The sequence below is a fragment of the Salvia hispanica genome, chromosome 3 (assembly GCF_023119035.1).
Source record: "Salvia hispanica cultivar TCC Black 2014 chromosome 3, UniMelb_Shisp_WGS_1.0, whole genome shotgun sequence".
In the NCBI taxonomy this organism is placed as follows: Eukaryota; Viridiplantae; Streptophyta; class Magnoliopsida; order Lamiales; family Lamiaceae; genus Salvia; species Salvia hispanica.
The window spans coordinates 11,467,566-11,493,774 of NC_062967.1; the positions used below are offsets into that span (position 1 = coordinate 11,467,566).

Consider the following 26,209-nt stretch of genomic DNA (forward strand, 5'->3'; position numbering starts at 1 on the left):
GAATCAACTCTAAAATTTGACGAGAAATCATTCTTCTATTGTTTCAGAAATATTTAATTTACTAACTAATTCATAGAAATATTATATCTCAAACTATGCATTGTTTACTAAATATAATCGTAAGAATTGTCTAAATAAAAATATAAAAATTAAGTCTGCTGAATTTGGTTAAGGTATAAATTATTAAACTAATAAAGACATTATTAATTAATGGGATACGAGAACAGTTTGACTCAATGTGATTGTCTTATTCCAACCATTATTAACATGGGCAACATCTAGTTGGAGACATTTAATCATGTTTATAAAACTTGGACTATTTGATCTTGACCTATTCCTGACATTAATTTCGTTGATGAAAAAGAATATCAAAATAAATCACAACTCACAAGATTGAATCGTGCAATCGTGAAGATAATTCTACACTATTAATGCTATTCCTCATATCAATAAGTTATTGGTATGAAGATAGATGCAATAATAATTGGACGATTTTGTCGAGCCATAAATTTGATTGAAATGACCAATTCAAAGTATTTTAATATATTCCTCCCAAAAGCATGGATTTGGTGGTCAGAGTTGTCTCACTAGCATAGCTTTCAATGATTTTCGAATTTTAATACTTTTTAAGTTTTGGGGCTAAACGGAGCAAGGTACGTCTCAATCCACTTTTTCCCATTTTTTTCTACAAAAGCATTCAAAACAAAAACAAAAGGCAATTGAATTATAAAATTATATCGTAGAGATACAAACAAACTTATATCTAAAATAATTTCATAAAAAGTAGTAGACGAAAACCAGGAAAATAGAAAAATAATAAAATAAAGTAGAAACACACATTCTGATCATTCCAAAATTATTACGTACTTTTTGCCCCATCATTCTTTTAAAACACTAACTCGTATCAATATATTTGCATTTTGTATGATAATCAGATATTCAGATTTAATAACTAGTATTATACTGTTGGATTAATTGCATATAAACACTATAAAGTTTAATTAATTTCTAATTAATTTGTTTCATATTTTTTGAAAGTTACTAATAAACGATACAGTTTTAAAAATTATTATTTATCTTATTTAACCAAATTTATTTTGTTTTATTTGTTATAATTTTTATTAGACTCAAAATATCGTTCAGCTGCACCGTCGTCACATTTATACTTTTACGTCAATATTCATTGACATCACCAATATTGTAGTACAAGTTTGTGCACTAATTTAGTACTCCCATCATATTATATATACTTCGTGACTTGAGGTAATTAGCCATATAGTGTTTCTATTTCATAATTGGAATATTTGACCGTTATTATTTGTTTATCATATATTCTTCACACTTAATTTTAATAATTATACTTTCATCATTTGCAATATCCATGTAAGTAGGATAGACACAAAAATGTAGCCATGCACCTAAATCTCAAGCGTTTCATTTCTGAAATTTACTCTATGATGTTTGTTGATTTTTTTTTTCTCATTTTCTTTTGTGTTGGTGCAGGCATTTTTTTTATTTTTTATTTTTATTTGAGGCAAGCTTGTTGTTTGGTGTTAGAAGTTGCATTTCTCCTCACTGATTATTCCTGAATGAATTTCTCCAAATTAATGCTGTAGCCGATGCTCATTAGCAAAATCTTATATAGAATGTTAATTTGTATTTCTAAGTACATCCACACTTTAGAAAAGGTCTTCTATCTTGGTATAACAACTAAAATTAAGGGGATGCAAGCGAAAGTGTATTAGAAAAATAAAAGATTAAGGCGTAATGGACAAGTGTCTTCAACTAATTATAATTAAGAACACTTTTTTGCGCCGCCAATTTTGCCATTTTCATTTTTTTTCCCAACACAAGTAATTGCGTCTTTAATTTTGTGTTATAAGATAAATTTTAAATTTTGTTGTGTGATGGCATACAATTTCTTAAATATTAAACATGATGATATCTTTATATGCCCATTCCCAAATAATAGTTCTCCAACCTATATACTAGTAATCGATATTTTAAAGCAAAGAAAATATCTAAATTCTCAAATAATAGTTCTCCATGACTCCACCCAACCTAGCTATATAAATCGATATTTAATTTTCAAGCAAAGAAAATATCTAAACGTCTTCTTCTGAAGGAATAAGGACCTAAAGTAGTGTATCCAATTTGAGTCTGTTTGACACACATATATTTTTAATCCGAGTATTTGTTGCTATTGAGAATAGAGTTGTTATCAATATCGAACCAATTTTAAAGACTGAACTAGAGACCAAATTAGGATCATTAGATCTAGTTTTTTGATGAGATGCGTTGTTGTGTATATTTATTTCGGTCTTCATTACAAGCTCATTTTACTTCATTGTATTAGGTTTATTACTTCATGTATGTACTACCTTGAAACTACAGTGTATTTTTACTTACTTCTAGTAGGTTTTGAAACGATTCAACACATGTTCCATTCGAATTCATTGACCTGGATTTTTACTTTATTCACTTTCAAAAATACAATTTATTCCAGTAGGTTTATCACTTCATTCATAAACATTATAACTTCATTGGACAAGGTTTTTACTTCATTCCAGTAGGACTTAAATGTTTTTACATATACTTCATTTAAATAGTTTATTACATCATTCCATGTGCTTATTACACCATTCAATTAGGCTATCATTCCATTTTGTTGTCAGCACCGTGGCGGCGGTGATAGACATTGTAGAGAGAAAGAACTGTACGCGACGGCGAAACCACTTTTACGTACTGTTATGAAGTAATAATCCTATTAGAATGAAATAAAAACCTACTGGAATGAAGTAATATATTCTGGATTGAAGTTAAATCCTCCTAATATGTTAGTATGACTTATTTGCTTTAGGTTAAAGTAAAATATGCTCGTGATGAATGCGAAAATAATTTATATTATCGGTGCATCTCATCCGTAAAAAACTAGCTAGATCTAAAAACTCTAATTTGATATAGTTCTGCGGTTCGGCAATAAGGAGTGGATTTGCATATAATGAGACTCGATTGAGATATATTTGTTGCATTTATAAATCAATGGGTACAAAATAATGACTTCTTTCAAATATTGTGATAATTTTGATATTCGATCTTCCAACTTTGGGAGTTTATTTGAATCTAATTTTCAATAAAAATCTAAAATATGATAATAGTTCTATACGGGCAAGTTGCTACTTCCATAGCGTCGTTGAAATATTTATTACCCTATTAAAAGTCCAACCTAGTTGTTAGCACTTTATTTTTATGATGTAAAACTTGAATAGATTGATGGGCCCTTGCCCAACTATACGTGGTTTCATTATTGCATCCACTATAGGGGCGGCCCCGCGGCGATCTAGCGGGGGTGGCGTCCGCCCCGGGGGCGGACGAATTGGCTGGGGCGGACGGAAGTTCGCCGGCTTTGCGGCGAGGACGGGGAGATGGAGAGAGAAGCGCGGCTACACCGCCGCGGCGGTCGCCGCCTTTTGCACTTTTTTTTTTTTTTTTTTTTTAAATTCGAATTTAATATTAAATTTTTTGGCTTATTTAAATACCCCAATTTGTTTTCCACTCCACGCCCATTTTCACTCCACCCCCAATTTCACAACCCTAGATTTTACCAAATGCACGGGAGAGACGAAGATTCACCCGGCACGGAAGAATCGGGATACGGATACTATCCTTCTTCCCAGCCATCTCAGCTGTGGGTATCGAGTCCCACCCCCCGGGGATCGAGTCCCAGTCCCCCTCCATTCCAGTCGTGGTCACCGACATCCCCGTCGTGGCAACAAAGCCAATATCGGGGTCAGTCATCTCATCAGAGGAATATGGGTCGTTCGGCGTTTGGAGATTATCGACCGACTATGGACTCGCACAACCATCCGCGACCGGATACCCCTTCTCACTCTTTCCAGCGCACCCAGACTCCTTTGTCTGATTTCGATAGGTTCACACTGGAGCAGATGATGGGGTTGATGAGTCCGGGCCTACCGGAGACCCCGCCGACGAGATCTACCGGCGACGGCGGTGGTGGGAGGGGCGGCGGCAACGGTGGCGGTGGGAGGGGCGGCGGCAACGGCGGTGGGGTGAGGGGCAGCGGCGACGGCGGTGGGGGGAGGGGCGGCGGCAACGGCGGTGGGGTGAGGGGCGGCGTCGACGGCGGTGGGGGGAGAGGCGGCGGCGACGGATACGGGGATGGCAGCGGCAGCGGCGGTAGCGAGTCGGCGGTAACAAGTTGGGGCAGGGCACTACACCAAAGACGAGTCGATTGCTGTGGTGAGGGCATGGGATGCCGTCACATCTAACCCCTGTGTTGGCACCGATCAGACCGAGATGGGCTTTTGGAAGCGCGTCTTGTTGACCTACAATGAGTTCAAGCCGAGAGGCGCCAAACCGCGTGACGCGGAACAGCTTCGGAAAAAGTTTGGGAGGATTCTGACACCCACCAAGAAGTTCGCGGGCATCTATGGCAACAACCTTCTCACCGCTGAGAGTGGCCGCAACGAAGCCGACGTGAAGGCTCTGTCTGTGTCCCAATACAACGCGCTATATAAGCCTAAGTTCAACCACTGGGAGGAGTTTCTCGTTCTCGAGAACTGCCCAAAATTCAAGGCCATATGTGCAGAGGAGACCGAGGGTCACGCGGCGAAGCGCAACAGACGCAACAGAGCCGGGCACTACATCAGCAGCGGCGGCGGACAATCAATCGACCTCAACGACGCCCAAGCGGAGGAGCCCTCTGATACACACACCAGGCGCTCACGCCCTCCGGGGCAGAAGGCCAGTATCCGCAGCGCCCGGATGTCTGCAGGTTCCTCCCGCTACTCGTCGGCCGCGTCTGGATCGCGGGGCGCGCAGGCGCCTTCTGGAGCTCAGTCCGTGGACCATGGGGCCCATGTGGTCTTGAACAGGAACCTGAATGTGCAGTTGATGAAACAACTGCAAGATAACTGCCGTTTCTACGAGTCGTCCACCGATCCGATCACCAAGGCGATATACTATGAGCTGATGTGTAGGATCAGAGAGGAGATGGGGCTGACTGGTCCAGGGGCGACACCGGGGGCGACGGGGGCAGGGACGGCGGCGCCGGAGGGAGTGGGCGACGAAGATGAGGCAGAGGTTTCCGACTCCGCCACCGAGTAGATGGTGGCGGTGTTTTTATTTGTTTTTGTATGTTTTTTTTAAAATGTTCGTTGTGTAATTTTCCGGTATCCATGAATACAACGAATATTTGGTCTCATCGCACTTTTTAATTTTATTATTATCTCGTTCTCTTATTATTTATAGTCCGATAATTTTAATTGTAATTGAATTAAAATATACAACAAAAACAATAAAGTGAAATTTGTCCACTAAAAAGTGTCCGCTATTGCTGCGGACACTTTTTTTTGTGGCTGTGGACAAATAAAATGGGGCTATGGACAAAAAAAAAAAGTTGTCCGCCAAAAAGCATCCACCTATAATGGATGCTCTTATATATCAATATTAATTTCCAACGCGTACGGTCCAGCTACATGTTGAGTAATCATCCACACTTCATTTTTTATGAGACCATTTAAGATCATAGAAAAAGGAGTAACATTTTGGAATGGTGTCAAAGTTGATCCAATTAGTTGATGCTAGATTTCTTTGTTTCTAAGTGTAAACGTGTGATGTATATTTTGGATCGATCATATGTGTGGGGGCGTGTTAAAATCCTCAATTATTGTTTCGAATTAAATTGGTGCTGATCATGTCTCTTCTATAAAACAAAATCATGTCTCTCTTGTAGATAATTGGATACACTCTTATTCTTAAGATGTCTTTTAGGGTAAGTGACTTATTTTCATACATGTGAGGGCATGTTGAAACTCGGATATCTTGATTTATATCGATTTTGTAGTGATCTTGTTTCCTTAACATATAATTGGAGTCTGGAGAAGTAATTTTGTTATTCTAAATGGCGAAAGGAGGGGGTCAAAATTAGTACCATCACAATATAACATGAATATATAATTAATCATATATATAGATGGCTCTCTGGCACCAAGCATGGCCCATATATATATTACCTAAATCAACAAAATCGGTTCTACTTGCATGGCATGCAGATCTTGCTACATCGGGTGTATATTTATGAATATGAACTCACATAGTCACATTAAATACATTGCTATTTTCACATACCGCCGACTGAAACAAAATTAAATAACATTTTATCAACTAGAGATTGACTAAAATATTCTGGACTGTAGTAGAAGTTTGCTAGTTATATGGTATGAATGTTTACGCATCGGCATGGCTATTTAAAGCTCCACCACTATTCATTATGCATTATATAGATCACATGCACTACATCCTCCGCAGAGAAAGCTGTCTTGACATTCACTTCTCCTTCATAAACCTTACTACTATATTGACACTATAACAATCGTTTTTCTAGCATGTATAAATTCATAGTATAAGTCAATTCTACATAGGTCTCTAGGTATAAATTAACAGAAATTTAAAGATCGCATCACAGTGAACTCTCGAGTGCACACATTTAGTAACACAGAGAGTGAGGATCGTATAAAAATTCCCTTGATGCACTTACATTATTTCTTGGCTTCGCCATTGGTCAATTGTATTTAGGAATAAAAAGAAAACATCCCATGTATGTTTGGCATGAGATGACTAATTAAGATGGATAAAAAGAAAGCAAATGAGGTGGTATACATGAAGACTCCTTCCAAACCCTAGAATGCAACCTCAAAATCTCCCTAATCCTCTCTTTAGTCTTGTGACTAGCCACTACCTGCAACACCAAGCACAGCTTAGCAACCACCCCGACCTCCACCATCTCCTCTAAAACCCTAGAATTCGCCGAATACCGCGAAATCAACCCCAAAATCCTCACCCCCCTATCACTAACCACCCCCGAAACCCTAAGTATCTTCTTCGACACCACCGCCAATCCCGCCCCGTGGCTCAGCAGCTCCGCCCGCCCCTCCGCGCACCTGCACACCTGCTCCAGCGCCGCCATCCCCAGCTCGCACTCCCTCCTCTCCCCGCTCTCCAGCAGCATCTCCACCACCGCCGCCACCGCCCCCGCCTCCACCGCCTTCACCCGGTTCCTCCCCCACGGGCAAAGCTCCACCACCAGCCTCACCGCCGCCTTCTTAGAAACCCCCTCTTTGATCATCCTCACCGCTTCAACGAACACCTCCTTCCCCGCCCCGATCAGGTGGATCGGGTCGGCCACTGCGTAGGCCTTTCCGATTAGGGTCATCGCTCTTGCTCGGGCTCCGGTGTCGCCGGTTGTTAATTGTTGGATCAGTGTTTCGAGAATGCTGGTATTGTCGGTGAAGAAGGACTTTAAATCTGAATCGGAGGGCTCGATTTGGGTGGGTTTGGGGTGGGGCCAGGCGTGGATGAGGCGGCGGAGGGTGTGGTTGGGGGTGAGGGCGGCGGAGGAGGGGTTTAGGGGCTGTTTGGTGACGGGGCAGGTGGGGGTTTTGGAAGAGGATAGCCATTTTTCGATGGTGTGGCGGTTGTAGGTGATGCCCGTGGAGACGGTGACCGGATCGATCATCGGCTCCATTGAGATGGGGCAGAGGAAGTAGCATGGGGTTTCTATTTCCTCCATTGATAGAGTACTTCAATTTACTTAGTATGATAATAGTAGTAGTTGTATTTTTATAGGAGAGTATGCATGGGTTGAATTGAATTTTCTAGCAACCTTGAGAGTTGAGAGATTGAGTGGTGGAGATTGTGGTAGGAGTGGGATAATATATTATAGTAGTATATAATGCAAATTTAGGCATAGTTTGCAAGTTGAGAAATAATGGTGAAGCCATTTATCATGCTTGAATTCAAATGAGAGAGAGGGGAAATTGATGGTGGACTTTTTCCAAACTCAAACAAAAGCTAGAGAAATACTACTAAGAAATTAGACTTTTTATATTTATGGGGAAAAAAGCAACCACGTCGGTGTTGGATTGAGCCCACAATGAGTGCCATTTTGACTATCTAGCCTTTTCAAATCTATTGCTACTATTATTTAAGAAAATAGTTAAGACAATTTGGTGAAGACTAGCTGTATTATTCAAACTTCAAAGAGTGGGATGAATGATAAAATGAATCTCAACTGTATGATGTATTAAGAGTCGCCGCCGAAATAGCACGTGTTATTTTTTTATTACGAGCCTAATTGTGGAGTATTGTATTGTGTTTGAATTGAACAAAGAGACAAAGATTTGATTTTGAAAATTGGAGGGGCCTTTCATGGCATTTTTTTTCATAGAAAGGATGCTTGATCCAGTCGAGAATATCTATTTTTGGAGAAATGTATTGTATAACAAGCCTTATGTAAGAAATTCTAAATCTTTGTGCAAATAATTTTCAGCATTTTTTTTGAAGTAAACAATTTGTTTTGCACATTAGTTCATTTCTGCCCTTAGTCAAGATTCAAATCCAAAATTTTAATGATACTTAAACTCAATATAAAGGTAGAAAAGCTCTATATAATAGTATCTCCATGCCATCTTAACAAATATATTACCGTATTTATTTAATATATAAGCAAATCTTATTGTATTTTTTCATATGAATTATTGATAAAATATTTATGGAGTCAATATCTAATTTGGATATACTATATATGCATAATCGAAAAAGTATAGTAGGAGTATAAATAAATGGAGTAAAATTAGTAATTAATTTGATGTTTATTGAAAAATAAATTTGGATTTATGTAGATGACTGGATATGGCGCAATTAATTAATCAAATAATAATAATTCCAAATAAATTAGGAGTGAGTAAAAATTAATTAGTGAAAATAAAAATTCAAAACCCGTCAACACAGTAAAACTCTCAGCGCTGATGAAACTGTCTACCACTTCCAAATTTGGATTTCAGATCTGTTAATTCAACACTCATTTCACCATGTTTTCGCCGTAATTTCTCCTTCATTCTAACTCCTGCCCGATTCCGTGCTTCGCTACAAAGGTAAATCTCTTCCCCTTCTCAATTTCGTCGTGCTCGGAGGATTTGGCTTCGATTCGGTCAATCAGTACTCGTAGTTGGAAATGTAGCACCTTTTGTGGTTAGTTTTGATTGGGGAGCTGTTTTTTTCTGTGTTCTGAGGATCGTACTGAAAAAGATTGAAGGAAATTTGGGTACATTGTGGCTATTGTTTGGCTCTGTAACTGTTGATGGATTCACATTGGTTTTTCTGTTATTTTGGTTTTATTTTTGGGATTTTAAGCTGATTTACCGAAAATAAGTTCTACTACATTTGTATAAGTGTGCTCCTTCCAGACTGGTTTGGTGCGTTAAGAATTTCTGTGGAAATTTCTGCTTCTTTCTATGGTTAAGGGGAATACCACAATCATATTTATTATGAATATGAGGAGCTCACATTTAATGTAATTAGTCTGTGTAGTCTAAGCATAATAAGGCTGTTAAATTCCTTGCATTTTTTCGTTTATGGGCTGCAACAGTGGAGATGGGGAAGTGGTTTTCACGGAAGTGGCAAATTATGATCTTCCTATAACTTCCTTGTACCAGGACTGACAGAAATGGGTGCACCAAAGAAATGGATCAGAACACTGCTTGGTTTGAAGAAATCTGCTAAATCACAATCTTTCGAGGCTGATGAAAATGTAGGTTATGTCCTGTGATTATACTCCCCTATACACCACCGATATGGTTCCTTTCTTTGAATTGTCTGAATTCTGCTGTTTATTTTCTGGATTCTTGATATTTTAAGCTAGTTTACGTGGTCTTAGGGCAAAGCTGCACAAGGACAATCTCACTGCTCATTAGTGGAGAAACTTTTAGTTGCCCTATATGTTGAGTAATTAATGTTAACTTCATTTTGTTATATGGAGTAGTACTAGTTAATATGTTATCTGCATAGTCTACCTTTATACTTCAGAAACTTCTTGGATCCTGTTTTTGTTGGAAAAATAATTCATATTTTGACTTTCTTGATCAGATTAAAGAAGATGTGTCTAAAAGGAAATACTTTTTCATTCTGAATGTTTGCCTTTCTCTTTCCACCTCTCACATCCATTTTAAAAGCCACCTGCTTGCCAATTGAACCATGCATTGCTTCGTTCACGGATCCACCCAGCATGTACTCCTGAGTCCCACCATTGATCAGAAGCATCAAGTTCAATTAAAATCCCAAAACATATTTCTTTTTGTATGCATGTATATATGCATAGATATGCACATATTTCTTTTTATATTTGATCCATATGTGTCAATTCAAAATTTTCATTCTTAAATTAAGGCTGTATCTTTATGCTTAGACCTCTTAAAATCTTTTGGCCTTTTAAAATAGTTACGTGTAGATTGGTCCCTAATGGTATAAAATTTGATCAACATTTCATACCTACAATCTTGAATTTTTCAAACATACAGAGATCTGGGAGTACTGGCAAAAGTTGCCACCAAAGAAAACACTCCATTGAGATTGATAGTCATGTACTTGAAAATAAGTTCAATCAAAATGGGGTCACATCAATTGATGAAACCAAAGCAACGAATTTCCAGTCGGTCTCAGAATCAGCTAGCTCCCCGTCTACTTCACTTCAGGTTCAAAATATGCCTCAAATTCAACAGAATATTGGAGAAGAATGGGCAGCAATACGCATCCAGACAGCCTTTAAAGGATTTCTGGTAATTGGGCAGCAATGCACGTCCAATCTTTCATAGCAAGATTACACACTGCATTTATTCCTTCGCAAACTGTTCCTTTTGTCTATCAGGCAAGACGAGCTTTGCGTGCTTTGAAAGGATTAGTGAGGCTTCAAGCTCTTGTCAGGGGTCATGCTGTAAGAAAGCAAGCTGCCATTACACTCCGATGCATGCAAGCTTTAGTCAGAGTTCAAGCTCGTGTCCGAGCTAGGCGTGTTCGCATCGCATTAGAGACTCAGACAGTGCAGCAGAAACTCCAGCAACAATTTGAACACGAGGCTCATGTTAAAGAAATTGAAGTAATCTAGCTCTAGATAAAAATAATTATTTTTGTTAGCTAACTCACTACTGCATTTTTTAGGACCCCCTTGCTTAAGATTTATCTCCATCTTTTGACTGCAAACTAGGAAGGGTGGTGTGATAGTGTTGGATCTGTTGAACAAATTCAAGCCAAGTTGTTGAAAAGGAAGGAAGCAGCTGCAAAACGTGAAAGAGCAATGGCCTATGCTTTAGCTAACCAGGTACGCATTCTATTATACTCAGTTTGTATGTTGCTTGACCATTTTATTACTGAAAAAAAAGAATCCATTACATAATGTGCAGATAATTTAATATTACTACTATAATATAAAAGATAATAATTGTAACATGTCGCACCAATTCTTTCTTGTTCTTTATTCTCTTAAAACTGTTGTTTATATTTCTTTATTTCTTTAAAACATGTCGGGGATTTATTTATATAAGTGAATGAATATAAGAAAGAAGGATATGGTTTACCTTGCCTTTCTTGGCCCTGTTGTCCAAAATCCAGAAGAAGATCCAGTTTTTCTCTTCCAAGCAGGGTCTGAGTTAAACTTAAAGATGTAGTAGTAATTTTATTTTCCTGTTTCAAAATAAATGGAATTTTTTTGTCAAACTATGTACTCCCTCCATCCCCCATTTTTAGTGCACTTTTGCCATTTTTGTCCGTCCCCCATTTATCGTCCACTTTCATTTTTTACCATAAATGTTAAGTAGGTCCCACATTCCAACTAATTCATTTCACTCACATTTTATTATAAAACCAATATATATAAGTAGGAACCACATTCCACTAACCTTTTCAACGCACTTTACTTTACATTTCTTAAAACCCATGCCCTACACAAAATGGGGGACGGAGGGAGTAATTAAACTTGGAAGATGATTTTATTGTTTGTTTGTCATAATTTTTTTTATTATTATAGTGCAGCTAGCATTTTTTTAACATGTATATGTAAAGCTAGTTTGTCACCTTGAAATATGCCTCAAGTAGAATTACTGTAATGCAGTGGCAAGCCGGGTCAAGACAGAACGTTACACATTCTGGCTTTGAACCTGATAAAAGCAACTGGGGCTGGAATTGGTTAGAGAGATGGATGGCCGTGCGCCCATGGGAAAACCGGTTTCTAGATATTAATCTCAAAGATGGTGTCAATATTTCTGAGGATGGACCGGCCGATATGAAGAATGCAGCTGCAACTCAATTCAATTCCACAGGAAAGAAACTTGCTAATGGGAAGGATCATTCACGTTCAAGTAATAACACCATTTTTTCCAATGAAAAAAGAGCTGCTTCCAACTCCGAAGGCTGCAGTTCTTCACCCAACAAGTCACTCAATGTGCAAGAAACAGCAGTCTCACTTTCCTCCGCACCTAAAACAGTTGTTGAAGACTTGGTTGAGGAAGCCACATCATCACATAAGGTTGTTTCTAGATCACATAGTAATCCTAAAGAGAGGCTCACTCACACGGATAGACAAGGAAAGAAGCGGTTATCTCTCCCTGCTAGTGGTCAGTCTCCCTCCCCCTCTCTCCCCATTATATTTTGAACTGTTTCCTAATGTGCAATCTAATATCAACAGGACTGGGGCAAGCGGCCCAACCAGTAAAGTCACTCAATAAAACTAGTGTTAGAAGGTCCCCTAGTGCCACCAACCCCGTAAAGGACAAAGTCAAGCCGAACGGGCTTGATGCCAAGTCCTCTAAACTTAGGCGACAAAGTGATCATTAGGAATGGCACAAGTTCCTCAAGCAGCTACTGCTGCTGTAGATTCTATGTAAAGAGCACATTTCTTGTTATGAGTGAGAGATTTGTTGCAGAATAAGAATGTAGTGTCACTGTTTAGCGGAAAATGTGTATTTATTGGTTAATTAGCATTGTTTACGGCTGCATCGTTGTTTGTTTCTGTCAATAGATCGATTGCTGTTGCCTTTGCCTTTGCCTTGCCTTGAGATTCATATGTATATGTTGTAAGCTGTATATGTAAGCCACTGTTTTATCCCTCAAATTTGTCTTGGAATTTGGTTTGTGCTTTTTTTTACTGAGCGTAGAGAAGAGTAAATGTATTTAGATAATTTGTCTGCATAAACTAAACTGTATTAGAAACGAACAGAAGCCGTATTATATTTGTATATGATTTATTATCGGAAATATTAGCTTTCTACAAGTCAAGTGAAAGATAATGAAATCACGATTATCAACCTAATAAAATCTAGAAATGGGAAAAATAGAAAAAAATATCTATCTGCTAGTATTTGAATATTAATCTTCTGCACCCAATATGTGGCTTAAGAATTCATCACGAAACGTTACTGAACCCAAAATACACAGTTTTCTGTTTAAAAGAATTCATAGCAAGGTCGACCTGCAAGTGTCCTAAGTGAGATTTTAATCGAAGCCCGTATCCCAGACCAACACCGCTGCCTGGTTTACCATGCCTGAGAGATGGGTTTCCTGAAAAAGGAACAAAATGATGAGTGTTTACTGTTTAGTTTACACGGTATAGATGCAAGTTATGCAAAAGAATAGAATCGAAATGGGAAGGAAAATAACACAAGAATAGAAGGATGTTCATTAGATCGTTCATAAAGATGAAGAGCACAGGGAAGCTATATACTGAATAAACAGAGTTCCAAGGCTATCAATTAGTGGGCACAGATGATCTTTTTCTAATCAGACAAGGCCCCAAGAATTTGAGATGCACATATTCTTCAGAAAAATAACACTTAACATAAATGTATTATATCCATTTCCCAATCAAATGATTGACAGCAATGATAATACTAGATGAATCTCCAAATCTAATTAACCAATTTGCAGTGTTTTTTTCTTCATTTCCACCAAAATAGTCTTGCTCACTAAAACCCATAAATATGTTCCAAAATTTCAAAATGAATAATCATAGCAACATCCATATCTCATGATTTCTATATTTCAACAGAGACAAAATGAAAAACAGTAAAATCAGATGCCTCAGCTTAAAAGTTTTAATGTGAGTATAGCAATGTTGAAGAAAGTTAGCCAGTTGAAACTAACCAGGGACATGATGGCCAGAGCCCAAATCAGATCCACAGTCTAAGAAAACAGCACCTTCAAGCATTGAGCTCTGAGAGAGGGGAAGGGGGATTATTAAGCTCGTGAGAAAACAGAAAATAAATCTTTAGCTGCCTTATATGAATGCATTCAAACCTAAATTGACACCAGGCTGATCTTGTTCACAAACAATTACAACAAAGATCACATGAACTAAGAATAATTTTTTTTTTGTTAAGCAGCGTCTTCTCCAGTGTAGATAAGAAAAAATCAATGGTATACCAATGTCTCCTATTTAAGTTGGCAAAGTACATATCTCTTTTTCGTTTCTTCTGGTTATTTTGTTGTTGCTTTTTTGAGTGGGGCCTGTTTATCAGTTAAGCTATGAGCACCGTATCACCCAACTGTGAATAGAGCATCCCATCATACAAAGTATCAATACCAACAAACTTCAGATCTGAAATACGATTAAACAAGGCACAACTAAGCTAGACTCATCTGAACCAAAATCTCACCACTCCTGATCCATTATAAATCATCTTGCCAAACCTATTGTTGGTAGACTATTACCATAGGGGCTACACATGACAAGGAATTTTCACTGGTTCTTTCTTCAACTAGGCATCCAATAAAACCTCTTTAACTTTTGGAATTTGGAAACTTGAGTATTAGTATGTAGAAACTTCAATTATCAAGCTTAATGTTACTTCTTCACACACACAGAAAATTAATGCTTGACAACAAAAAATCTATGCTCTTTAATAGGCAGGACTTTCGAGAGCTTATATAGTGTTACGTCCGTGTCTCTTTGTCACAAAAGCAGCAACCTAACTTAAACTTGCAATCTTCAGCAGTAATTTGATTTCTTTTAGTTATCTGGATCCTTATCAAGATTTTAAGCGAAAAAGGATGATGTCACAGTAAAGGATAAGAACAAAACAGTGCAGTTTAACTTTCTTCTGATAAAATTACAAAATAACATACCAGTGGTAGTGTCAATTCACTGTTAGCAACTAGGCATGATCTGCCAGATCCAACAGCCCCATCACCATAGCCCCTTACACTACCTTGTCCTCCTATGGAAAAGGCTTGATAAGGAGCTATGTCTCCTACGATCGAGCCGCCTGTGAGGCTGTAACGGGGAAGTTACAAGTGAAAAGAAACATTAGTAGACATTAGTTATAAGAGACAGATCAATATAAATAGAAATACCATATGTGGTACATAAAGATGGTTTTCTGGAATAAGAGTTATTTAGAAAGTACAATTCATATCAAACTTCCTATTCAGAACTTTGGCAGAATCAAGTTCTTCCTTGTTAAAGAACAATATCATATTCCAAATTCTTAAGCAACAACGGACTTTTGTGTGTGTGAGAGAGAGAGAGTTGAGGTCTCTAGTATGGTTTTAACACCACCATGCTATTTTGGTGTCTTAGTGTTATTCATCAAATAAAGTTTCTTAATAAATGGGTGGAAGACAGTTTCTTCTTCCAGTTCTCCATTTTTAATAACTTCAACTTCTCAATTTGAATACCAACTCATATGCTACAAGTATTGATCACCTTGTCAAGAAAAATGCAGGCCCAAGCCGTATACCCCTTGAAGCAGCAAACTTGAATCGGTTAAAGATTAGCCACTTGGAAAGAATTGGAATCCCTTGTTCAATTTGCACGCTAAACTACATAGAATTTCATATAGAAAACATCAAGACACTGACTAAAAAAATTGTTGCATGATACTTATTGGTGAAAAATATGTATTTACTCGAGTAAAGCTGTGATCAGTTGCTTTGGCAAAGCGAGATTCCTGTTTGAGCACTACCATACTATCATGATAATCGCCACTGGGGAACAAGTATCAAGCAGGAAATTCATCAGTCATGGAAAGAAAAAGAGTGACAGAAATGATCAGTAGTTGCTTAACCTACCTGCAAGTCACTGGAAAACCATGAAGATCTCTGCTAATAGACCGGCCATCATCATTAACAGGACGAACATGCTGAATTGAGTTTCTCAGTTCATGTGAGAAAAGAAACAAATATTTGGACGCAGAAATGCAGTTCAATAGAACCTAGTAACTTTCAGTGATAGTCCGAGACACACCTCAAACTTGATACTGGTTTTACTGCTCCAATTGGAGCTTGCAGGCTCACTTAGGTCTACACCAGCGGATAAACGACTAAGATTGACACCTCCACTTGCTGAACGAGAAAGGTTTTCGACGGGGATGCCATGAATTCCTATCTCGGGGGAAATGGAGTGCTGGAGAGCAAAGTTATGGTTAAATTAGATCCATATTTGGTAAACAAAGTGAAGATTTTACAAGTACATAAAATTTCTGTCGTTGAATATTTATATCACTCTCTAGCTCATATTCTTGAAACAGATCCATGGAGAGCAACCCACTAAGACAGTAAGACATTCATTACAAGTACATCAATGCATATTCAATACCAAGTCCTATTTTAGCTTATAATTTTAAGTACTTACAAATAAAGTCCTCTCTAAGAACCAAACTTCATGTTTGTGATCATTAAATAGTGAAGAGAAGAGAATCCATTAATCAACTATGACTTCCATATCAAATACTCCTATAAATTATCTTTATTATATCTTTATTAAAAAGTAAGCTTATAGAAATAATTTAATAATACAAAAATGGCTTCAACGGCCAAGAATCCAAGAAAATAAGATAGCAACCTGAATAATGAAGGCATGCTGCGAAAGCCACTCCGGTCTCGGCTTCCGGTAAGTAACCAATATATTGGAATCACAGAGTCCTTTATCCCACAATACATCAAGCTTCTCACTCTTCCCAAATAGATTAGGATGCTTTATGCAAAGGCTGTCAAGAGGTGAAACAGTTCAATACCAGGAACCAGATTATTTCCATCATAACAAAAAAATCACCTCCCAATAACGAGTGAAAGTGGACTCCATCCACCCGCATTTCTGTTTCACACAAGCAAATGAAATGAAATAATCATAAAACAGAAAAATAAAGAAGAAAACTTACACAGAAGAAAATCAAATCAAACCTGAGAGAAGGAAGCATCAAAGCAGCACATAGTTTGTGTGTGAAATCAACATTGAACTCTACCTTGGCTACACAAAATGAGAATGAGATTAAAGAGGTGGTCCAGTGATCTGAAGAAATGAGGGAACACTCACCATTGCCGGCGTGAATGCTTTTCTGTGCTCCCATCCAATTACCATATCACGGCCTTGTTTGCCTCTCTCTCCGCCAATCAAACTAAAATCTTGATAGTATTTCAAAGGCAATAAACTGGGAAAATGGAGAAATCTTGGGCTCAGAAATTGGCCGTTAATAAAAGGCGTTGGAAGGGAAAGAGAAGAAGGCATAAAATCGTTTTTTGTGGGGAATTTATCTCTTGCTTTGAGAGGAGGGGATTGAAATCGCACGTGGACTGTGTTGGGCTTCTAACGTTCTTTTCACTTCGGATCTTTTTCTTCTGGGCTTTTCCATCATTGGGCTACAATATTATTATAGTTGAGACAATTGGTAAATTATACTCTCTCGCTCCCATAACAATATAGTCGATATGTATGCCACGAAAATTAAAATAAAATTAATAAAATAGGAGAAATGAGGAGAATAGTATGATAAAGTAAAAGAGAGGAGGAAAATGGTAGTTAAAATAGTGATAGTAAGACACACATTATTAAATTGATATGACTTTCCAACAATGGAATGCACCTATTTTTGGAGAACGAACGAAAATAAAAGATGCATATATTTTGTTGGATGGAGAGAGTAAAAGAGATAAAAAAGAAAGAATAACTAAAGTGTTGTTAGAGCATCTCCAATGCAAATAGGCCAGCTACTCTCTCTCCCTGCCACGTCAGCAGCACTAAAAATCCACCTGCCACATCAGATTTAGGCCAGCCATAGGCCAGCCGCAATAAAAATAATTCAAAAAATACTACATTTACGGAATTAAAATTACAATCAAATTACGGAATTAAATTTACGAGACATATACGAGAAAATTCATTAATTGCATTAATAAAGGTACATAGATAAAAAAATTACATAATAAAGAAAAAAAACTATCGCCTTGCAGTCCTCCGTGCCCACAACTCTTCAATTATATCCTTTTGGAGTTGAATATGAGCATCCACTTGGCGCATGTCGGCAAATTCCTTGAGGCGGTCGGCTTCATCGAGAGGTACCTCATGTCGTACGCTAGGGGTGGCCGTTCCGTGGCTTGGACCGGCTTCATCGTCATTGGCCCAACTAGTCGGTTGTACGCCTTCGTCTTCGACGATCATGTTGCGGGATAATGCAGGCGTACATTATTTGGGAAACGCATGTGACATCCCACAAACGCGTTGGACCCTTAATCGAGACTGGAGCACACCAAATGCGAGCTCCACGTCCTTGCGCGCCGACTCCTGTCATTCCGCAAATTAGGCCTTCCTTTCATCACTTGCGTGCCTGATCGTCTTCACAAAGACAGGCCACCTAGGGTATATCCCATCCGCCAAGTAGTAGCCCATATCATGCCGGTTGCCGTTGGCCACGAATGAGACGGCTGGACCGACGCCCTGGCACTTCTCGTTGAAGAGGGGAGACGAGTTCGGGACGTTGAGGTCGTTGTTCGACCCGGCTACCCCAAAATACGCGTGCCAGATCCACAGGAATCAGCTACGGCCTCGAGGATCATCGTGGGATTCTTTGACTTGTAGCCGGCCGTGTAGGCCCCCTTCCATGCAGTCGGACAGCTTCTTCCACTCCCAATGCATACAGTCCCTATGCTCTTAACACCCCGGGGAACCCATGCCTCTCCCCGTGCATCTCGCATCAAATTCTGACAATCTTCGGGAGTAGGGCTTCGAAGGTACCGCTTCACCGAAAACGTTCATCACGCCCTCACAGAAATACTTCAGCACATTCCACAGGCCTGCCGACTCACCGATGTGGAGGTACTCATCCCACATGTCTGCCGCGCATCCGTAGGCCAACCGCCCGATTGCCGCCGTGCACTTTTTGTTAGGTTTGGTATACTGAAAAGCATGTTTCGAGCAAGTTTCGCGCGAATAGAATCTTGCTTGTATACGTAAAACTCTACAATCCACTTTTAACCCGATTCAGTATTATTCGAGCAGTCTCGCACGAATAGAATCACTATTATTATTACATTGTGTTTGCTTGTGCATTTATAAGATGTTTTACATACATTTAAATGCATAAGAAGTAAACAAAGTCTAAGTCTTTTGCTTAGTAGACCGGTTGTGGGCGTCGTCCACTTTAAGGTAACACGGTCGGATCTATGCAATGTTTTGCAAAAGAAAAAGAAGAATTTCACAACCTAGATAGGCTTTGGCTACCTATCGTGAAAGGTTGCAATGTCACTCCGCATATTTCTAAGCCTTACCGAAATAAGATGACATTGGTGTGGTATAGCACTGAACGGATCTAACAGCAAGACGTGTCTTTATGCTATCTACCGAAAGACTAGGTCTTGATAAAATACTACTCCCTCCGTCCACGAATAGGAGTCCAATTTCTATTTGGCACGGGTTTTAAGAAATGTTAAGAAAAGTGGGTGGAAGAAAGTTAGTGGAATAGAGGTCTTACTTGTATATATTAGTTTTAAATGATATGTGAGTGGAATGAGTTAGTGGAATGTGAGGTCTCTTTAACATTTATGGTATGTATGAACCGGGACTCCTATTCGTGGACGGACCAAAATGGAAAAACGAGACTCCTATTCGTGGACGGAGGGAGTATTTCTTAATCTACAAATGTTAGCATTGAGCATACGGTATTGATTATGCAGACTTATCAAATGGTGCGGGTTTTTCGCAACCCAATAATCCTGATATATTGGGTAGTGGTGATTAATATCTAGCGATGCTAGGATTGCTATTATGTTGAAACGTGCGCGTTTGATAATGTCCTCAAGAGGAGCTCGAACAAGGTTTTATTATTCGGAAAACTGGTCAGTTGGAGTTTTATTACTCTATGAATAATAAATAAATGTTTCTTGCTAAATCCACTCTTGGAATTAATAAGATATTAATTAATTAAGTTCATAGCAGACATTAATTAATTAATGGACATTTATATCTTAAGCGTGGGAAATAAATAATAAAAGTGGAAACCCGGATTACTTGTAATTTCGGATTTGGATGAGGAGAGTTCAATATTACTTCTGTAGTGGCTGCTCGTAATATTCCAATATAAGCTTGTATTAAATTGTGGGTTCAATTTAATTAGTAAAAAGCTAATTGGGCGAGCCCATATCCAAAACCTTCCATAGATCCCTGTTTGGGCCCAAAAGGAACTTAATATAAATAGGAGAATAAATGAGACAAAATAATCACAATTTTTATTCTCAAAATTTTTGAAAATTTTGAACTCTCCAGCTGTGGAGGATTTCGAATTCTTCACCTTTTCCCAAAAGGATTTATTTTGTCTTCTTTATTTAAGTCCTAGTATTTTGATAAGATCAGCCCACCCTGATATCGAGATACAGTTCGGGAACCAGAGAGAAGATCCGTGGTCTAGTATTGAAGATCATCACGTGGAGAAGGCGCAAGCAATCGTCGATTCTTTGGAGAATCAAATCGGTAACTCTAAACCGTAGAAATCATGTTTAGGATTTACTTTCCATGAGCATGAATTATTTGCGTTCTAGTATGCAATTATCCTGTTTAACATGTGAATTGATTAATCGCATAATCGGTCAAATAGATCCCGTATCTGATTTATTTGTTTTGTACAAGTCTTCCGCTGTGCAAGGGGCTCCAAACCCCAATGCACTTTTGAATAGAGGTGTGGCCGGGTCTGCCAACCGCATCGTGCCTGAAGCGGAAACACAGATATCGACGCTCTAATGCGCCAACGATACGCATAAACAACTCCATGCGCATTCTAAAACGCCGCCGGAACATGTTTGCGGGAAACCGCGGGTTCTCTGAAAAGTAGTCGTCGTACAGCCGCTGATGTGCAGCTACGTGATCCCGATCAATCACTGCTCGGCGGTGGATAACCCGTGGAGGGCGAGGTATCGCTTGCTGTTCCACCCTACGCATGTACCGCTCCATCTCGCGGTTCATGTAGGCATTCATAGCCTCGTTCATCCTCCGTTCGTACTCCTCAGCATCCCCACCACTGCTACCACCCGCGTTACTCATCGCTCGATGATGCTCTTGTACAGAAAGTTAGAGAGAGAGAAAACTCGTTAAAACAAGCGGTGCAAATGAAAATGAAACTAAAATCGCGTTTATATAGGTTTTAAAAAAATTTTAAAAAATTAAAAATCGTCGCTGACCGATTGGGCCGCCATAATGGCGGCCAGCGCATCGGCCAGCCACACGCAATCGGCTAGCCTTGGCCGGTTTTTTCGCCGAAATTCGGCTAGCCTGCTCCAGATGGTTCGGCTAGCCCGACCGGCTAGCCACGTCAATCGGCTAGCCGGTCGCTAGCCTACCATTGGAGATGCTCTTAATGGAAAATGAGGTTAAATTATGAGAGACTTTGTTGTTTTATATTTTTAAGATTTTTCATTTTTAACTGTTTTTACGATTTTTAATCTCTAAAAGATATATTTTGAACTAGATAATTATACTATTGTTGTGATTTGTGATTTGTGATTTGTTTAAGTCAAATTGTGAATGAGAGAAATAAAGAAATTAATTTAATGTATTAATGTGTATAATTAGGTATACTACAAAGCCACAAATTTATCGCCCTCCGCCACCACAGTCACTGCTCGCCCCCGCCATCCTCTCCGGCCTTCAGCCCCGCCCCAACAAGTTTCAGAGAAAGGATCAAGATGCCCAAGGGAGAGAAAATCGTCCTCGGACGAGCTTTAGTGAAGCACCATAATCAGATGATAAGGGAGACCAAGGAGAAAGGCAAGTTATACCGAAGCCAGCACAAGAAGGTTCTCGAATCCGTGACTGAGGTCAGCGACATCGAAGCCGTCATCGAACAGGCCGACGAAGCTCACCGCCTTTACTCCTCTCTCAATCCTGGCCAATTCCCCATCAATTTGTGAGATTCCCTTTCTCTACTTTCCAACTAGGTTTTTGATTTAGTTTGTTTCAATTGTTAACTTTGTCGAGTTGTTCATTCTTCATTTTCCATGATAGGTAATCAAAATTACTGCTGTGGAAACAACTTAAAAGTGATTTAGTAGTTGCATTGTTGGTTGCGTTAATTTTCACGCCTTTCAGTTATTCTTATAGTCACTAATTCAGCTAAATTATTGTTGTTTGGTCATTTTCTCTGAGTTTTTTCTTTCTTCTTCTCTTATATGTTTGTGCTTTTTAATTATGTCTGTGTGTCTTCTTTCAGGGATTCTGCTTCCGGCACAATTGATATGACACCAGAAGAAAGAAAAGAGCAACAGAAGAGAGAGGAAGCTTTGCACGCCAGCAGTCTCCGTATTCCTCGAAGGTATGGTTTGTTTTGTCGTCTAAATTTTGTTTTGTTCTCCTTTGTTTGTGCAGGGTTTAATGCTAAAATGTCTCATCCAGGCCACCATGGAATGCTAAAATGTCTGTTGAAGAGCTTGACGATAATGAAAAACGAGCATTTCTAGAGTGGCGCCGCAGTCTTGCAAGGTCAGCATTTGGGAGATAATAACACAAATAGGATCTGTGCAGTGTATTCATGGTCCATGATGATATGGTGTTCAACTGTTCATATCTTATTGTGTTTGTGGTTTTTTATCATTCCTTTATATTCCTATGTATTATAATCTTATAATCATCTTTTCCTCCTGAATTCTGACACAATCTTATTTAGGTTATTTTATGTCTGATTTATGTGTTTGACTGTTTTCTAGTTGAGATAGTAGATTTTTTTTGGAAAAGTTAATCATACATATATGGCATGCCCCACTTATACATGTAGACGTTTCCTGGTGTGTTAAGCCTCTTGATAGCTTTCTCTGGTTGAATAGGGCCACTCTCGCAGTCTTGTAATGTGCATTACCTCTCAGGGTTTATGAAGTTAATATGTTGTTGATTTTTTTATTTGCTAGCGTTTATACTCTTTTCATGGCAGGCTCGAGGACAATGAAAATCTAGTTCTTACTCCATTTGAGAAAAATCTGGATATTTGGAGACAGCTTTGGAGAGTGCTTGAACGCAGTGATCTGGTGAGACAATAGATTCTAAAATGCTGCTCTTTTCTGAATTTTATGAACGGCTATACTGCCTTAATATGCCATTTAATTGTATCAAACTTACATACTTAGCTAAGTGCTTGAAGATGAGAGGAGTTGCACTATATTCTTAAGATTCTCACAATAAAAAAGTATAATGATTCTATCTTGATTGCTAGTTGCCACTTTCACGAATTTCTTTCTTCACAGTTATTTGGAATAAGAAGGAACAACAATGTTAACCGTGAATGTGCATGAACATATCAAACACATGCTGAATCAATAGGAAGAAAGTATTTAACTCAAATGAGAATGCATCGTATTTTTTAATAAGTATACGACTTAAGATTGTCTCAAGTAACTTTTTCTCATATCTGTGGGTTTTAAGATGATAAATGCCTAGAGTGATGTGTAATCTAGTGAAGATGGGCTTCGAAGCTAGGAAAAATTGAATTGTTTGCCTAGAATCAAAAGTAAAATGTTTCACTTTCTAATTAGTATACCATGCTAATAATTACTGCTGATTGCTGACCCCTTTTCAATTGTTTGTCCTTGAAGATAGTGATGGTTGTTGATGCAAGAGACCCGCTTTTCTACCGTTGCCCTGATTTAGAGGTATTATTGCAAGCTTGATAAAATTAAATGTTTGTTTCCTTTTGTAATATAATTATCAAGAACTTCTATTGGATGAGTCATCAACATTAAAAAAAGTGCGAATAGCACTGGCTTTAATTGCTGCTCAATAACAATCTCAACTAGACGTGTGCCTTCTCTACTTATTTTCAGAAAGCTCGGTGACGGTTTTTGCATTTTACTGTACATATTTTGCGTAAATGTTCTAACCTGGCATGGATGTTACTAAACTATAGGAATATGCACGAGAGATTGATGAACACAAAAACACTCTGCTCCTCGTGAACAAGGCAGATCTTCTGCCATTCTCTGTTAGGTTGGTAATATTACAGTGCTTGTGTTGATTCCCTGAATTTTCCACTCTTTAGTTCTTTGAAGATTTGTTGCATGAATTTTGTGCAGGGAACAATGGGCTAATTACTTCCATGAACATGGTATTCTCTTTCTTTTCTGGTCGGCTAAAGCTGCGACTGCTGCTTTAGAGGGGAAGGAGCTCAGTTTGTCCATTGGTACCCAGCAAGACTTAGCTAATTCTGGAACGAAAGTATATGGTAGAGATGAGCTACTTGCGCGGCTGCAAGCTGAAGCTGAGAATATTGTCTTAAAGAGAAGCCGATCTAAGTCCACTGACGTGGACTCATCAGACGTGCATTCTCATGATGAAAGTGTTTCTGAGCACGCACCACCTCGCAATGTAGTTGTCGGATTTGTTGGATATCCCAACGTAGGAAAGAGTTCCACAATCAATGCTTTGGTGGGAGAGAAGAGGACCGGTGTAACCTCAACTCCTGGAAAGACCAAACATTTCCAGACATTGATAATATCCGAGAAACTTACTCTCTGTGATTGCCCAGGACTGGTGTTTCCATCCTTCACTAGTTCAAGATACGAGATGATTGCATCTGGGGTCTTGCCTATCGATCGCTTGACAGAGCACCGTGCGGCTGTGCAGGTGATTGCAGATCGAGTGCCAAGATCCGTTATTGAGAGCGTCTACAAAATCAAATTGCCAAAACCCAAGTCATACGAGCTACAATCACGGCCCCCTTTGGCAGCAGAGCTTCTAAGAGCATACTGTGCCTCTCGTGGTTATGTAGCCTCAAGTGGACTACCAGATGAGACCAAAGCTTCACGCCTGATGCTCAAGGATTACATTGATGGGAAGCTTCCCCATTATGAAATGCCACCAGATATATCAAATGATGAAGATGATGGCGAGGATGCAACCGAACACAGCTCTCCACATGAATCAGACCTATCTGACGATGAAGATCCTCCAGTTGCTGCAGATGAAGCTGCAGCTGGTCTGGAGCACGAGCTGAGTGATCTGAATTCTTTCGACATCGACAATGGGTTGACTTCTGCCAAGACTGCTGTTAAGAAAAGGGAAACTAAACCTCATAAACAGCATAAGAAGCCCCAAAGAAAGAAGGATAGGACGTGGAGGGTAAAAGACAACGATGGAGACGGGATGGCGGTAGTCAGGGTAGTCCAAAAGCCAGCAAGTGGAAGAGGCCCTGTTATTGCTTGAAAGGGGGTCCCTCTTCTTGTAAGATACTTCCTCTTACCCCATTATTCTTTACTGAATTTTGACCTTGTTTTGTTTAGTGTGATACTTACTTTTACAAACTAGTAGTAGTACTTATTTGTGGGAAATGCTTCATTTGTTGTGGTATAAATATGCAATGCACTTACTGTGTAACGAAAAATGTGCAACTTGTAATTTAATTTATTAGATTACATTTCTAAAGAAAAACATACTATCTCATTTGCAAAAAATTTATAAAAAAATATGCATTGCCTTTGTGTTTGTGACACATTACTTGTAAAAGGAAAAACAAAAGATCTTGTCAAGATAAGTAGCTAGTTCATCTTCTTTGCTCCTTCAAACTCTTCTATATAAAAGGGTGATATTCGCAAAGCAAATCCCACATCCCATCTCCTAAATTTGAAAATGCATGCCACCAAATTAGTTGTGAATAGCAAAATTGTTGGCGCATTAACAATCTTTGTTCTACTTTGTTCAACAAAGAGTAGCGATGCAAGAGTCCACGTCCAAGTGATAAACGAGCTGGAGTCGGGGCAGCGGCTGAGCGTGCACTGCCGGTCAAAGGAGGACGACCTCAGCCACCGGATCTTGGAGGCGGGCGACGCCATGGAATGGAGTTTCAGTGTCAATTTTGTGAGAACGACTTTGTTCTACTGTGAGGTGCAGTGGGACAACGTGCATTGGTACCGTTTTGATGCGTATGATGCTAATAGAGATTACGGTAGATGCATCTCCTCGTGTCGATGGATGATATCGAAAGAGGGTTTGTTATATGGATACGATGAATTATCAGGGTTTTGGAAATTGTTCCCCCTGCAACCTAGCTAGTCGAAACTGTAAATTTTGTAACGGGTAGTCTGGTAGATTAGGTAACTCATTTATGTTAGAGTTATTTGA

The 26,209-nt window shown here is 39.0% G+C and overlaps 4 protein-coding genes across 9 annotated transcripts; 2 read left to right on the forward strand and 2 right to left on the reverse strand.

Annotated features, from left to right (window-relative positions):
• Positions 1 to 6,507: 6,507 nt before the first annotated feature.
• LOC125209270 (E3 ubiquitin-protein ligase PUB22-like) lies at positions 6,508 to 7,591 on the reverse strand. Its single transcript, XM_048108876.1, has one exon. The coding sequence runs from the start codon at positions 7,589 to 7,591 to the stop codon at positions 6,644 to 6,646; it is 948 nt and encodes a 315-aa protein (XP_047964833.1). The 3' UTR covers positions 6,508 to 6,643.
• Positions 7,592 to 8,818: 1,227 nt separating this feature from the next.
• LOC125215145 (protein IQ-DOMAIN 5-like) lies at positions 8,819 to 12,890 on the forward strand. 2 transcript variants are annotated; one of them, XM_048116469.1, is made up of 7 exons: positions 8,819 to 8,954; positions 9,516 to 9,610; positions 10,377 to 10,634; positions 10,724 to 10,951; positions 11,060 to 11,173; positions 11,963 to 12,464; positions 12,536 to 12,890. In XM_048116469.1, exons 2-7 carry the CDS (start codon positions 9,527 to 9,529, stop codon positions 12,682 to 12,684), a joined length of 1,335 nt encoding a protein of 444 aa, XP_047972426.1. In that variant the 5' UTR covers positions 8,819 to 8,954; positions 9,516 to 9,526; the 3' UTR covers positions 12,685 to 12,890. The 2 variants fall into 2 exon arrangements, with proteins under 2 accessions (XP_047972426.1, XP_047972427.1); XM_048116470.1 differs by having other exon boundaries at positions 8,846 to 8,954; positions 9,449 to 9,610.
• A 291-nt stretch (positions 12,891 to 13,181) lies between these two features.
• Positions 13,182 to 17,346, reverse strand: LOC125215146 (outer envelope protein 39, chloroplastic-like). 2 transcript variants are annotated; one of them, XM_048116471.1, is made up of 11 exons: positions 17,159 to 17,345; positions 17,026 to 17,092; positions 16,898 to 16,939; positions 16,688 to 16,832; positions 16,091 to 16,249; positions 15,916 to 15,986; positions 15,753 to 15,831; positions 15,551 to 15,666; positions 14,971 to 15,118; positions 13,990 to 14,059; positions 13,182 to 13,407 (listed from the first exon to the last, which is right to left on the reverse strand). In XM_048116471.1, the coding sequence occupies exons 1-11, from the start codon at positions 17,190 to 17,192 to the stop codon at positions 13,253 to 13,255; spliced, it is 1,086 nt and encodes a 361-aa protein (XP_047972428.1). In that variant the 5' UTR covers positions 17,193 to 17,345; the 3' UTR covers positions 13,182 to 13,252. The 2 variants fall into 2 exon arrangements, with proteins under 2 accessions (XP_047972428.1, XP_047972429.1); XM_048116472.1 differs by lacking the exon at positions 13,990 to 14,059 and having other exon boundaries at positions 17,159 to 17,346.
• A 4,334-nt stretch (positions 17,347 to 21,680) lies between these two features.
• On the forward strand, positions 21,681 to 25,947 carry LOC125214635 (GTPase LSG1-1-like). Of its 4 annotated transcripts, none has more exons than XM_048115740.1 (8): positions 21,681 to 22,013; positions 22,317 to 22,418; positions 22,499 to 22,585; positions 23,031 to 23,124; positions 23,689 to 23,745; positions 24,000 to 24,079; positions 24,166 to 25,312; positions 25,796 to 25,947. In XM_048115740.1, exons 1-7 carry the CDS (start codon positions 21,793 to 21,795, stop codon positions 25,292 to 25,294), a joined length of 1,770 nt encoding a protein of 589 aa, XP_047971697.1. In that variant the 5' UTR covers positions 21,681 to 21,792; the 3' UTR covers positions 25,295 to 25,312; positions 25,796 to 25,947. The 4 variants fall into 4 exon arrangements, with proteins under 4 accessions (XP_047971697.1, XP_047971698.1, XP_047971699.1 ...); XM_048115741.1 differs by having other exon boundaries at positions 25,801 to 25,939; XM_048115742.1 differs by lacking the exon at positions 25,796 to 25,947 and having other exon boundaries at positions 24,166 to 24,536; positions 24,618 to 25,465.
• The last annotated feature ends 262 nt before the right edge of the window (positions 25,948 to 26,209 follow it).